The sequence below is a fragment of the Rhinatrema bivittatum genome, chromosome 3 (genome assembly GCF_901001135.1).
Source record: "Rhinatrema bivittatum chromosome 3, aRhiBiv1.1, whole genome shotgun sequence".
Taxonomy (NCBI): Eukaryota; Metazoa; Chordata; class Amphibia; order Gymnophiona; family Rhinatrematidae; genus Rhinatrema; species Rhinatrema bivittatum.
The window spans coordinates 226,202,947-226,218,301 of record NC_042617.1 but is presented as its reverse complement, the minus strand read 5'-3'; the positions used below and the strand labels follow the sequence as shown (position 1 = coordinate 226,218,301).

At 49.5% G+C, this 15,355-nt stretch overlaps 1 protein-coding gene across 1 annotated transcript in view; it reads left to right on the top strand.

Annotated features, from left to right (window-relative positions):
* The window catches only part of UNC93A (unc-93 homolog A), a 226,717-nt gene that overhangs the window by 164,551 nt on the left and 46,811 nt on the right, over positions 1 to 15,355 (top strand). Inside the window, exon 6 of the mRNA XM_029596970.1 lies at positions 11,433 to 11,568. Coding sequence (XP_029452830.1) covers positions 11,433 to 11,568 — 136 coding nt within the window. The remainder of the gene's footprint in view (positions 1 to 11,432; positions 11,569 to 15,355) is intronic.

The window sequence follows — 15,355 nt, the reverse complement described above, 5'->3', positions numbered from 1 at the left end:
CACGAAGAAAAAGCCTGCGCCTGCAGGAGACTTGGACGGTCTTATGAAGCCTTTCTGGAGATTCTCCTGGATGTATTTATTTATTTTTTATTTATTTATTTAAAAACTTTTCTATACCGTCGCTAAGTTATATACCATCGCAACGGTTTACAAATAGGCACATAGACTAAGGTAAGTAAATGTAGGATATCGTACATTCTAACAGGTGCCAATAAAGTTCGGTTACAATTTCATAAATAAAATCATTATTTGAGTACTCTGACATCGCTTTATTCTCTACCACAGAGAGGGGGTAGACCCTTCCTTTGGGTGGTTCCGTATTTGGCTTCAAATTAATTGTGCAGTCGTATGATCTGAGTGGAGGCAAGACATCAGCAGCTTCTTTTGAGAATACATCTTGGTAAGATGCATATTGAGGTGGCAACTCAGGCAACAATGGGGTAGTTGGCATACATGGTATTGGAATGATTTCCATCAAGCATTTGCCATGACAATCTTGACCTCAACGTGAAAGCTCCAAAGTGGCCCATTTGAATTGTGGCATATGTTTCTGAAGCCACGGTAGCCCAAGTACCAAAGGGTGCATAGCCTTCTCTAGCACAAAGAAGGAAATAGTCTCTGTTTGAAGAGCACTGGTACGTAAGCTCACTTGTTCTGTAAGCAGGGTTACGTCACCCGGTAAGGGCTCTCCATGAATAGAGGGCAAAAGTAATGGAGACATCATGGTAGTGGTGGGGATCCGCAAATGTCCACTAAACGTTTCAAAATTAAATTTTCCCCTGCCCCAGAGTCCACTAAGGCAAGGGTCTGGTATTCTAGAGGCCCGCAGATTAAGGATACTCCACACACATGATCTCAAAACTGTCATCCAAGCCACCTTATCATCTAAGCTGGATTACTGCAACTCCTTATACCTTGGCCTCCCCTACTCCACCATCAAACCTCTACAGATACTACAAAATGCAATGGCAAGGATAATCAGCAACGTACGCAAATCAGACCTCATAACCCCCATCCTCAAAGACCTACACTGGCTCCCTATCTCATCCCTCATCCTATTCAAAACACTCACTATCATACACAAATCTATCCACAAAAATAATTTCTCCTGGCTCAGCGAACCATTCCGATTCACACAATCTGCCTGCTGCACTAGAACAAACCTCAAATACACACTACAAGTCCCACCCCTCAAGAAGGCCCAACTCACAGCAACAAGGGACTGTGCTCTTTCAATTGCCGGCCCAACTCAATGGAATGCACTACCTTCCAACCTCCGCCTGGAGCCATGCCCATTGAAATTCAGGAAAATGCTAAAGAACTGGCTCTTCTACCAGGCATTTCCAGATTAACTTTGATAAGTACTGTTCCATCCACGCCCACCCCCTTTCCATCTTCAAATCACTCCTAGCAACACGCACCCTGTAATTCTGTAAATATGTGTTGTTGTCCGGAAGTGGATCCTTGGGCCTACCACCCGAGGGGTGGACAGGAGGCAGACTTCGGAGCTGGAGACGAGACTTCACCTGGAAACCCGAGCCTCCCCCGGAGGAGCCGTTGAAGACCGGGTCGCTAGGGCTTAGGTGGCTTCGCCCTGGAAGTCCAAGGTCCCCCCAGGAGGAGCCCGTAGGGACCCGGACCGCTGGGACTTAGGAGATAGGCGAGACAGCAGGGAAGACCAGGACCGGACCGGAGCCAAGGAACGCTGCTGGAGATGAAGTGGAGCAGGAACAAGGCAGGCGGCTGAAGACGGAGTCGGAGAACGTACCAGGATCAGGGCAGGCAGCTGAAGACGGAGTCGAAGAAACGTACCAGGATCAAGCAGGAACTGGAACAGGTCAGGAACAGGCAGGAATGCAGGACAGGAATCAGCAGGCAACTAGCACTAAGCGACCACGTTGCAAGGCACAGAAGGAAGTCAGATGCCGAGTTAAATCCCCCTCGGCGTCTGACGTCATCCAGGGGGCGGAGCTGGGCTTTCGCGCCGAAGGCCCTTCAAAAGGGCCTTCCCTGCATGCGCACGTGAGCCCTAAGGGCGGGGCCTCCTCCTCCGGCGGCGTCTCCCTCGTGGGAGCGCTGCCAACTAGGCCGCAGCTGCCGCGATCGTGTCGCTCCCGCGGGCCCGGACCAGGTAGGGGGTTCGGTCGCGCTCCTCGCGACCGAAACCACTACAGTACCCCCCCTTTTACGCCCCTTCCGCAGGGGCCCAGGTCTTCCGGGGTTATCGTGATGGAATTGAGTCAACAGGGACTTGTCCAGTATGTTTCGGGCAGGTTCCCAAGTGTCCTCCTCGGAGCCGCAGCCCTCCCAGGCCAATAGATACTCCCATCGGCGGTTGTGGAAGCGTACGTCCCGAACTTCCTGTACTTGGTAAACAGGATCTTCGTTCGGGGAAGTGGAGATCGCATCCGGCGTGAGCCGATGGAAACGAGAGAATACCACTGGTTTCAACAACGAAACATGAAATACGTTGTGGATGAGCAGGGAGGATGGCAGACGAAGTCTATAGGACACCAAGCCAACTCGTTCTGCCACCTGGAAAGGACCGCAGTATCTGGATGCCAACTTACGAGATTGTCCAGCTAAGTGGAGATTCTTGGTACTTAACCACACTTTAGTACCGGGTAGAAACGTTGGAGCAGTGCGTCGGCGGCAGTTTGCACAACTTTGTGCCTTCTTTGCTGCAGTGGTGAGACGTCGCTGGAGGACTCTCCAGAGATTGTGAAGTTGAGTAGCCGCTGTCTGGGCCGCCGGTGAAGTGACGTCGATAGGTACTGGAACAGGTGCCCTGAGGTGACGTCCGAAGACCGTTTGAAAGGGAGATTGCCCAGTAACCGAGTGAGTGTGGTTATTATAGGCGAACTCAGCCCAGGGAAGAAGGGAGACCCAGTTGTCCTTCTTCTGCGAGATGAAGCTACGGAGAAACGTTTTGAGGGAGCGGTTCATCTGCTCAGTTTGCCCGTTTGTCTGTGGGTGGAAAGCGGTAGACAAGTTCAGTTGTACCCCAAACGTTTTGCAGAGGGCACGCCAATACCGGGCTGTAAATTGGGATCCTCGATCGGAGACAATGCTCTGTGGAAGGCCATGGGCCCGGAAGATATGTTGCGTGAAAAGAAGTGCTAACTCCGGTGCGGACGGAAGCTTGGGTAGTGGTACCAGGTGTACCATTTTAGAAAACCGGTCCACGGTGACCCAGATTACTGTGTTACCCTCGGAAGGAGGCAAGTCTACCACAAAGTCTGTGGCGATGTGAGTCCACGGTTCTGTAGGTATTGGTAGAGGATGTAGAAGACCCCAGGGTCGGCCACCGAGAGGCTTCTGTCGGGCACATACTGGGCAAGAGTCTACGTAGAGTCGCACGTCCTGCCGGACTCGGGGCCACCAATAATGGCGGTTCAATAGGTCGAGCGTCCTCCCTCTGCCGGCGTGGCCTCCAATGAGGGAATCGTGGGCCCACTGCAAGACCTTCTTCCAGTCTTTGTGCGGGACAACTATTCTGCCTTGTGTAGAGATCGAGGTGCTGGCTAATTCGATTTTTGCTGGATCTATGACATGTTGGAGGGGTTCCTCCCTCTCCTCCATGATGGCATTTCGAGAGAGCGCATCCGCTCGAACATTCTTAGATGCAGGACGATACTTGAGAGTAAAATCGAAGCGACTAAAAAATAATGACCAGCGTGCTTGCCTTGGGTTGAGTCGTTGGGCTTGGCTGAGGAACTCCAGGTTTTTATGGTCGGTATAGATCGTGATGGGGTGAGCGGCTCCCTCCAGCCACTGTCTCCATTCTTCCAGTGCCAACTTAATGGCAAGCAGCTCCTTGTCTCCTATACCGTAATTACCCTCGGCTGGCTTAAACTTCCTGGAGAAGTAGGAGCAAGGCAGCAAATGCCCGGAGTTGGAGCTTTGAGACAGAACAGCCCCCATGGCTATATTGGAGGCGTCAACCTCCACGAAGAAGGGTCTTGACAGATCTGGATGGCGTAGACAAGTGTCCAAAAGGAAGGCCTCCTTTAAATCCTTGAAGGCCTTACGTGCTTCGGCTGACCAGGTGCGCGTGTCGGCCCCCTTTTTCGTCAAGGCGGTCAGAGGTGAGACCAGTCGGGAGTACTGCGGTATAAAGTGCCTGTAGAAGTTGGCAAATCCTAAAAATCGCTGCAAGGCCTTTAGGCCTACTGGCTGGGGCCAATCCTTAATGGCGGACACCTTACTTGGATCCATGAGGAATCCCGTAGCCGAAACGATGTACCCAAGAAAAGGCAGCGACTCTTGTTCGAAGAGACACTTTTCCAATTTAGCGTATAGGTGGTGATTACGAAGGATTTGGAGCACTTGCCGAACCTGTTGCCTATGGGTGGTCAAGTTCTGTGAATAGATGAGGACATCGTCTAGGTAGACTATTACACAAGAATTCAGCAGTTCGCGGAGGACCTCATTCATGAGGTGCTGGAACACCGCGGGAGCGTTACACAATCCGAAGGGCATAACCAAGTACTCGTAGTGCCCGTCCCGGGTGTTGAACGCTGTCTTCCACTCGTCCCCGGGACGGATATGCACCAAATTGTACGCCCCCCTTAAGTCCAACTTGGTAAACACTCTGGCTCCCTGGAGTTTATCCAATAATTCTGGAATTAGCGGAAGTGGGTAGCGGTTCTTCTTGGTAATGGCATTTAACCCCCGATAGTCTATGCATGGTCTCAAGGACCCGTCCTTCTTCACCACAAAGAAGAATCCCGCCCCCGTGGGCGACGTTGATGGTCGGATAAACCCCTTGGCGAGGTTCTCAGCAATGTATTCAGACATTGCTTTGGTCTCAGGTTGTGATAGTGGATACACCCGGCCTCGAGGCGGAGTTGCCCCAGGCACCAGTTCGATGGTGCAATCAAAGGGGCGATGTTGAGGCAAAAGTTCTGCTTTTTCCTTAGAAAATACATCCGTGTAGTCCGCGTAATGACTGGGAAGTGAGAAGCCGGTGTGAGCCAAGGGGATGTGCTGGACCGGAAGAGACTTGATGCAAGATTGGAAGCAGTGAGGACTCCATTGGGTAATTTGTAAGTCGCTCCATTGGATCACTGGAGAGTGCTGCTGGAGCCAGGGTAGACCAAGGACCACTGGATGAACTGACTTCTCCAGAACTAGGAACGAGATCTCCTCAAAATGTAGGATCCCGGTCTGCATGGTCAGTGGTGCGGTCTCGGTAGAAATGTGGCCCGGCAGGCAGGTACCTTGTATGGACGTAATCCGTAACGGGGGTTCCCGGGATTGTGTGGCAAGGCGGAGCTGCTGTACAAGTTTGGCAGTGATGAAGTTCCCTCCTGCCCCAGAGTCAATGAGAGCCTGTGTGTTGAAAGACCCTCCAGGGTATCTGAGGGTTATAGAAACGGTACATTGAGGAGCAGCATTCAAACAACCTAGGAGGCACTCCTCCCTTACTCCTAGGCACGGGAGTTTTCCGCTCGCTCTTTGCATTGAGCGAGGAAGTGACCTTTGCCCCCGCAGTACAGGCACAATCCCATACTACGGCGACACCGCCTCTCTTCAGGTGTCAAGGACGCTCTTCCCAGCTGCATGGGCTCCTCGGGTGTGGCTTCCGTGGACACGCTAGCTCCCCGTGGGCCCGATGCGAACGAGCGAGGAGAGGTTGGAGCCAGCGGAACCAAACGGCGTGGGGGGCGCCCCTCTTTGGCCCTCTGCTGAAGGCGGCGATCGATGCGGCCAGCCACTTCGATGAGAGCATTGAGATCCTCCGGCAGGTCTCGAGCCGCCAGTTCGTCCTTTAGCCTTGCAGCAAGGCCTTCTAAGAAGATTCCGTGGAGGGCATCGTCCCGCCATCCGACCTCCAGTGCGAGAGTACGGAACTCCAAAGCATAATCGGCCAGGGGCCGAGTTCCCTGCCTGAATTGGAGCAATTCGGAAGTCGCATAGGTTTGGCGGGCTGGTTCATCAAAGGCTGCCTTGAAATCAGCTACGAAAACATTCAAGTCGTTCAGACCCGGGTCGTTCTTCTCCCACATAGGAGATGCCCAGTTCAAGGCCCGACCGTCCAGCAGGGAGAAGATGTAGGCCACCTTGACGGCGTCTGAGGGGAACTGATTAGGCAGGAGGGCGAACCTTACAAAGCGTTGATTCAGGAAGCCTCTACAGGCCTTGGAATCCCCCGCGTACCGTGCTGGAGCAGGAAGTTGCGTAGGGGTGTGAAGAGTCACAACTGGAGCCGGAACCGGGTCCGGTACTGGTACTGGCGGACCAGCATCCATCTGAGCAGCCAGTCGCTCCACGGTGGCAGCCAGATTGTCCAAGACCTGTTGCTGCTGCACTAGCCGTTGAGCCAGTCCGGGAATGGCTTGAAGGCCGGCGAGGTCTGCCGGATCCATGGCCTTGCAAACTGTTGTCGTCCGGAAGTGGATCCTTGGGCCGACCACCCGAGGGGTGGACGGGAGACAGACTTCGGAGCTGGAGACGAGACTTCACCTGGAAACCCGAGCCTCCCCCGGAGGAGCCGTTGAAGACCGGGTCGCTAGGGCTTAGGTGGCTTCGCCCTGGAAGTCCAAGGTCCCCCCAGGAGGAGCCCGTAGGGACCCGGACCGCTGGGACCTAGGAGATAGGCGAGACAGCAGGGAAGTCCAGGACCGGACCGGAGCCAAGGAACGCTGCTGGAGATGAAGTGGAGCAGGAACAAGGCAGGCGGCTGAAGACGGAGTCGGAGAACGTACCAGGATCAGGGCAGGCAGCTGAAGACGGAGTCGAAGAAACGTACCAGGATCAGGGCAGGCAGCTGAAGATGGAGTCGAAGAAACGTACCAGGATCAAGCAGGAACTGGAACAGGTCAGGAACAGGCAGGAATGCAGGACAGGAATCAGCAGGCAACTAGCACTAAGCGACCACATTGCAAGGCACAGAAGGAAGTCAGACGCCGAGTTAAATCCTCCTCGGCGTCTGACGTCATCCAGGGGGCGGAGCTGGCTTTCGCGCCGAAGGCCCTTCAAAAGGGCCTTCCCTGCGCGCGTGCGAGCCCTAAGGGCGGGGCCTCCTCCTCCGGCGGCGTCTCCCTCATGGGAGCGCTGCCGATTAGGCCGCAGCTGCCACGATCGTGTCGCTCCCGCGGGCCCGGACCAGGTAGGGGGGTTCGGTCGTGCTCCTCGCGACCAAAACCACAACAAATATGTTTCCCTTTCTATCTTATTCACACCTTCTTAGTTCCATTTTTCAGGCTCCCCGTTAGAGCCTCCTACCTCTTGTTTTTCGGTTGTCCACCCCCTTCCCCCCCCCCCCCCCCCCGCTCCTGTTCATTGTAATTTCCACCTGCTGTTAAGATATAAACCGATATGATGTGTATTCTAATGTCAGTAAAAAAAAAAGCTGTTAAATAAATAAATAAAATAAAAAGATACTGGAAGAGAGAGTGGAGGAGAGGGTGCAGTTAGACCTAAGAAGAGTCCTCCCACAGGACTTAGGTCTGCCAGTTTCACGGACATATAGGGCATGTTTGATCAGCATGACCAGCTTGTCCACAATACATGCATAGTCCCAACCTCCTTCGAGTTCGTCTCTCTTTAGAAGTCAAATGACTGCGGCCCAATTGCATTGGTTCTTCTTCGCCAGCCACAGGACCTGGGGGTGTAGGCCCGGGTACCGACTTGACTCGAGGCTCTCCCTGGAGTGGTCTTCTGGGACTCTTGACCTCTTGAACCTTGTCACGAAGTCAGCGATCAATCTTTCCTGCCAACTTCATCAGTTTTGCTAAGGTCTCAGTCATCTCACGAGCCACCAGCTCATCTTTCAATCGGGAGTTCAGGCCTTCAAAGAGGAGGGTCTTCAGGCACCTAGGGTCCTAATGTAATTCAGAAGTCAACGTCTTGAATTCAATGGCGAAGTCTGGTAAAGGTTTATTACCTTGTTTTAGATGAACCAAAGTTGATCCTGCTGTTGAGTACTGGGCAGGATCATCGAATACTGAACCGAACAGTTCAAGAAACCCAGCAAGATCATTCAGGATAGGGTCATTGTGCTCCCACAGCAGCGAGGCCCAAGCCAGCACTCTTCCGTCCAGATATGAAAGGATATAGGTGGTCTTGGCATACGCTGTAGGAAAATGGTTAGGTTGCAGGGAAAAGTGTATGCAACATTGGTTGATAAATCCTCTACATTTCCACACTTCACCCGCGAAGCGTGTTGGAGCAGATAGAGGCACAGTAGTCTTGACCATCACTTCTTGCGGTTAGGGATGTGAATCGTTTTTTGGCGATTTAAAATATCGTCCGATATATTTTAAATCGTCAAAAAATCGTTAGGGCCACGATACAATACCAATTCCCCAGATTTATCGTTAAAAAATCGTAAATCGGGGGAAGGGGGAGGGCAGGAAAACCGGCACACTAAAATCGGGAGCGATTTCTTGCCGCGAATCGTTTTCGTACGGAAAATGGCGCCGGCAGGAGATCGACTGCAGGAGGTCGTTCAGCGGGGGTTCCGGACCGCCGCTGAACGACGTCCTGCACTCGACCTCCTGCACTCGACCTCCTGCACTCGATCTCCTGCCGGCGCCATTTTCCGTACGAAAACGATTCGCGGCAAGAAATCGCTCCCAGAACCCCGCTGGACTCCCAGGAAACTTTTGGCCAGCTTGGGGGGGCCTCCTGACCCCCACAAGACTTGCCAAAAGTCCAGCGGGGGTCCGGAACGACCTCCTCCGTCGAATCATTTTTGTCTATGGCCGCCGCAAAATGGCGGCGGCCATTTTGAAAAATGGCGCCAGCTGAAGACAACACGATTCTATTGAGGGGGCCGTTCCGGACTGCCACCGTTCTGGATCACCGCCGGATCCCCAGGTAATTTAAAGCATTTGGGGGGGGTTCGGGAGGGTGGGGGATTTAATTTAAAGGGTCGGGGTGGGTTTTAGGGGGGTTTAGTGTGCCGGCTCACGATTTTAACGATTTTTCACGATAGTTTACACACCCAAACGGCAACAATACGATTCCCTCCCCCTCCCAGCCGAAATCGATCGTTAAGACGATCGAGGACACGATTCACATCTCTACTTGCGGTAGTCGGTGTATTCATCTGTGCGTGTAACTGGTTAAAGGTAACAATCAAGTTGTCCAACGAATTCTGTTGTTCGGAGATTTGCTGGGCCAGGCCCAGAATGGCCTGCAAAGTGGTGAGCTGAGCCGAATCCATGGAGTTAGCATTCTGTTATGGTTTTGAGGTGTTGGAGTGGATTCTTGGGTACTGCGGTGATGGACATGCCCACGGGGAGGAGCCCTGTAAGGAGCCACAGTACTAGGCTAGACTCTATACATGCAAACACAGAGAATTTGTATTTATTATACAGCTCGGTGGTCCTGCCCAGGAGGGGCAGCAGTGAGGTAACTTAGTAGAAGCAGTCCAGGGGTCCTTAGCAGAGGAGACCAGTCCCACACTCGAGTAGATGGTAGGCAGCGCAGGGTAGTAGAGGAAAGTCCCGGATGCAGACTCTGAGCGCTGAAGCTGGAGGTGAGACAGACTGATAAGGTTAGTTGCTCACTGAAGTAGATACCTGTATTGATGAAGATCCTGGCAGGCAGAAGTAGATCAGTAAGGCACCAGAGTAGGAAAAGCAGGCCCTTGAGGAGCAAGTACCCGATATCCCAGATAGGTACCTGTAAGAGAACATAAGGGCCCCCGAGGAGCGGGTACCCAGGTTAGCGATGAGTTACTCCGAAGGGCAGAGAGAAGGCTTCCTGCAGCAGTTTGTTAGCAAATGAAGGGCAGGCTAAATACCCGGATGTCGTGACGGCACTCAGAGGGGACACCCCTGAGGTTCCCGCCAAGACGTGGATAAAGATTTGGGCGGTGTGCGTGCACGCACCCTAGGAGGCCCTCAGGAAATCCATGGTGAACACCGTCGCCGTTGCCGTTCTGGGGGCGCTGGAGAGAGCAGCACGAAGACACAGCAGCAGCCATCTTCCCAAGGCTTGAGGAGAGAGAAGGAAGAAAGGTGAGGCACAGAGGACGAAGCCTCACCTCTGTGGGGAAGGTGGAGTCCATCCCTTCGGAAGAGACTCCACCTTCCCCAAAAGGTTCCCCAGTTCCTTACAAAAATGAATCCCTCTTCCTTGCACCATCGTCTCATCCATGCATTGGGACTCCAGAACTCTGCCTGCTTCTGGGGACCTGCGCATGGAAAAGGGAGCATTTCAGAGAATGTTACCCTGGAGGTTCTGGATTTAAGCTTTCTACCTAAGAGCCTAAGGGGGTCATTTTCTATCCCTATTGCACTCGAAAAGTCCCTTTTCACGTGCGATAGCTAGATAGGGGCAGAGTCGGGGCGGAGTCAGCATCGAAAGAGGAGGAGTCAGGGCATCATCGGGGCAGATGCAGCAGAAACTTTGCTGGCGGCGAAAAGGTAAGACCCCTTATCGCTGCCAGTAGCGCGCCCAAAAGTGCCACCTTTCACGGTGGCGCTATTGGGTGCAAAAGCCGGCAGCGATTACACCATGGTGGTGTGATCGCTGCCAGCTTTCGCAGGCCCGCCCCTGGATTCAAAGAGCTCTGCGATATTAGAAAATCCAGACCTAAATTTGGCTTCTAGAACCTCCCTCTCACATTTTCCTATGTCGTTGGTGCCCACATGTACCACGACAGCCGGCTCATCACCAGCACTGTCTAGAATCCTATCTAGGTGACGCGTGAGGTCCGCCACCTTCGCACCAGGTAGGCATGTTACCAGGCGATCCTCACGCCCAGCAGCCCCCCAGCTATCTACATGCCTAATAATTGAATCACCAACTATGACAGCCAACCTAACCCTTCCCTCCTGGGTGGTAGGCCTTGGAGACACATCCTTGGTGCAAAAGGACAATGCACCACCTGGAAAGCAGGTCCTTGCTAGAGGATCCTTTCCTACTGCATCAGGTTGATGATCTCCAATCATGAGACCTTCTTCCTCCAAGGCAGCACCAGGGCTGCCAGTCTGAAGTCCATAATCTAAAAGGCACTGAGTGGAAGAACTATCTAGATAACTTTATCTGGATAACTTCACAGGGATATAAGGTGTACCATTGAAGATTTTTAGATAAAGTTATATGGATAAAGTTTTCTGGTTAACTTTAGGAAAGAAATTTTTCCAACCAGACTTACCAGGGTAATTTTGTCCAGCCAGCACTACATATCAGCATTGACTGACTAAAGATTAACAATGCCCTGCAAATGCCCCCAGTGCTGCTGCTTTTAGCTGGGTAAATTTTTTGCAAGCAATCTTTTGCTTGAAAATAATTTAGCCAGGGAGCAGAGGAACAATTTCAAACCTCAGAGTTTGTTCAGCTAACTCTAGTTAGCTGGAAAAACCCTTGGAATATTGACCTCTGTCTTATTATGTCTATTTTTTCTTGAAAAGCCAACTTCTGTAAATATAATGAGAATGGCCATAGTATACTCTATTTTCTTTCCTCTCTAGTCCTATGTGACCTGCGTCCTGGGGATACAGTTTGTGGGCTATGTAATGATCTGCTTTGCAGCGACCGATGCAGTCTGTTCTGTGCTGTTTGGAAAACTGTCCCAGTATACTGGCAGAATTGCCCTGTTTGCACTAGGTAAGAAAACACCTTTCTTTTAATTAATATTGGTTGGAAAGGTATGTTTCTTGAATAAGTTTATGTAAGTGATTTCAAGTTATAAAAATCTTATAGCTAGTCTGACTGCCTCTGCACTCTCCCTGAGTTGCTCCCACCCTATCTATCTCACTTTTCCTCACATATGCAGATCATTCACGAGTAGATACTAGATAATATAAGTAAGTCATGGAAAACCTTTGGCTATAATTTCAATTGTCTTTTTATGCTGACATATGAGAGATAAACATGGAGGATGGACTCTTCTTGGCTTTTGGACCTGTACAATATGGAGAGGTTAATGCCTGGGGACATGGTGATGTTGACAAAATAGGAGGAGCTTCCAGCAAAAAAAAAAAAAATCAATTTACAAAGAATAATCAATACAAATTATGACAAAGTAAGAGTAAATTAGGAATAAAACAAACTCTTGAAAAGCAGTATCATACTTCTGCACATAGTTATCATTGTAGGCCTCCCTTCACAGACTTTATCCCTTATTGAGATCATCACTATAATTGTGACTGAAGGATGTGCTGATAGTGGCCTGCTATGTGAAACAAGGCTGCAACTGCCCTTTTAGACTGGACCTAGTCACCCTTTGTGTACTTGGATTTCTGCGAGACTAACCCAGCTGCAAATGATTTGTGGCAACATTGAGTCACAGAACACTCTCAGCTTCAACTCCATGACAGACATAAGCACCTTTAGTAGCAGAACTTGAAGAGGGAGGGCTCTCAGAACTAATAATGTTTTTTAATAAGATTTAACAATAATCATTCTCTGAATCTGGGTCAAGAATACTTGCCCCACTTACATTCTTTAATCTACAGACTTGCGACATAGTAGATTCCTCCTTAGCAGTTCATTATTTTTAATTTTCATGTATAGAGGGAATGGGTTGGTGAATATTCCCATGTGGCCAGCCAAAAAGGTTGAGTAGTGGCTGTAGGGCTGCTTTTATGCCTATATTGGCAGAGAACACCTCACTCTCTGGCTTCATAGAGGAAGGGTGCCTGGTAGAAGCCTTATTTCCTCTCTCCCCCACCAGGCCTGAAATTGGCATCTTAGGTGGCATGGAGGAGGAGCAGACAGAGACAAACTGCATGATGGTAATGCAGCTCTCTTCTTCAGCCCTAGGTGCTTTTCAAAATCATGACTATCCTTATGAAAACAAATTGAAGAAATGTACATTTCTAGCGTAACACAAAGTGTTTAATTTGTTGAAATAAGGACAACTGAAAGCTGCTAGTGAGCGAGTGCCATGTTGTATTGTATTACCCATCAAGCAACACACAAGATTAAAGTAATAGCAGACACAGGAAGTAGAAAAGAGTGAAATATAATAATCAGTTACTTATACATTAACATCTGTAACATCTCCCTTTTCTTTGTTCAGTATTTGCACAACTTTCTATTGTAAAATATCCTACATTTAAAAAATTCCCTATATTCCATACTTAGGAACTTTTGATTTCCTGTACCTTGAGATTGCCATGGATCAGTAAGGGTGGGGGATGGGGCGCACAAACTTTCTCCTCTCTCATACACACATACTTTCCCTCTCTCCCTGTGGTCCATGGACCCCTAATGATTCACCACACCATAACAGGATGTCCGGGTGAGGTGAATTATTGTAAAAGGACAAAGGTGAGCAGTGTGAGGAGAAAAGAAAGCCCATGGCATGAAAGAGGAAGTCTGATAGGCTGCTGCGAGCCCCACCCCTTGGTGGCTATGAAAGGAGGCCTGACAGGATACCAGTGTACCCCATCCTGCTGGTAGCTGCGAAAGAGAAGGCCCAACAGGCTGCTGGCACATCCCATCCTGCTAGCAGCTGAAGAGTAAAGGAGGCCACAAGACTGCCAGTGCACCCCATCCAGGTGACAGCCAAAGACTAAAGGAGGCAATGAGCTTCCATCAAATCCCAACCCGCTGGCAGTTTGAGTGAAGAAGAAGCCATAGGACTCCCCCTACTCCTGCAGACTCCAGGAAAAAGAAAAGGAGAGGCCTGAGTGAGAGAGAGGGAGTTTGAGCATGTATGTGTGTCTGTGTATGTGAGATCCTGTTTAAATGTAAGAGAGATGGAGTTTGTGTATGTGTGTGTGTGTGTGTGTGTGTGAGAGAGAGAGAGAAAGAGAGCATGTGTGTATGAGAAAGAGGGAGCTTGTGTGTGTGTGCAAGCATGAGTGTATAAGAAAGAGGGAGTGTGTATGGGAGAGAGAGACCATGTCTATGTGAATGAGAGACATGGAGCATATGTGTGTGTGAGCATGTATGTATGAGAGAATGTTGTCGTGTTTGTGTGTATGAGAGCATGTATATATGAGAGAAAGAGAACATGTATATGAGAATGTTTGTATGAGAAAGAGGGTGTGTGTGTGTGTGTGTGTGAGAATATGTGTATAAGAGAAGGAGCATGTGTGTGAGCGTGTGTATATGAGAGAGGGAGTGTATGTGTGTATATCAGAGAGAGAGGATTAAAGTGTGTGTGTGTGTATGAGAGAGAAGAAAGTTTGTGTGCCCCATCCCCCACCCCTACTAATCCATAGCAATCTCAAGGTACAGGAAATCAAACATTCCTAGGTATGGAGCATGGGGAATTCTTTAAATCCACATTAGTTTTAATTGTTGGCTTGCATTTGATGTGTCTGATGTTTTGAAATATTTTATTGTTTGGGAAATTAAAAAATAATTTATGAGTTTTTAATTGTTGTATGTTCTAAGAATATTTCAAACAACTGTCATATATGTCTATATGTCAGTTGTTTTGAAATATTCTTTTTACTAATATGGTTTTACTATTATTGATAGTTTATATTTCTTGATTGTATTGTTTGATGTTTATGAGGACTGGTGAAGTTTGTTTTTCCATTGTTGCACTGCATACAGAGTCTGGCTTCTTGCAATTCACAGATGGTGTTATTTTTTTTTTTTTTTGGATTTTTACTATTTGTATATTTTATGACTATTTTATTGGGGGGTTTTTATGTATCTTACTGTTTTAGAATGTAATTTATTGTTTTAGAATGTAAACCGGTATGATTTTTCTTTTAATACTGGCGTATAAATTGAAATAAATAAAAAATAAATAAATAAATAAAATAGAGATGACACTGACATGCATTCCCAGCACCTTGTGATAATTATGCAAAATGTTTGTAATGATGCCTCTTGCTTTATGAGCAGGGGTGTCCTATCTCTGCATGTATGGAATTTGATAACAGGCAAGTGTGGAGAGCGTCATTGAACCCCTGCTAAGATCAAACTAAAAGGGTGGTTTCCCTGTCACAGATGACTTTTAAAAAAAATAATTAAAAAAATAAGGTGAATGTGTGTGTTGGGGGGGGGGGAGTTAGGAGGGGGAGTTAGGAGGGAAATATGTGCACCAAACCTCTCTCCATCTCTCCCTTTAAGTGATGTGGGCCTGTCTCACCAATCTCTTAATCCTTCCCTCTCCCTCACCAATCTCTTAATCTCTGTTTCTGCTCCACTGTCCATCCCAACCAGTCCCCCCTCTCTCTCCACCAGCTTAGCCATGCCAGTCGCTCTCTCTCTCTCTCTCTCCCTCCAGCAGTTCATCCCCACCAAATCTCTCTTTCCTACTAGGCCCACACTGTCAGCTGGCAGACACACCCTTATTTATTTATTTATTTATTTGTAGGCTGGGACTGAACAGGAGCTTCACCAGAACCAGCCCCATTCCCTGCAGGTTGAGCCCTTGGGTTCCAGGGGCCAGAAGGACTTAGATAAGTGGTTAGAGAGAGTTCAG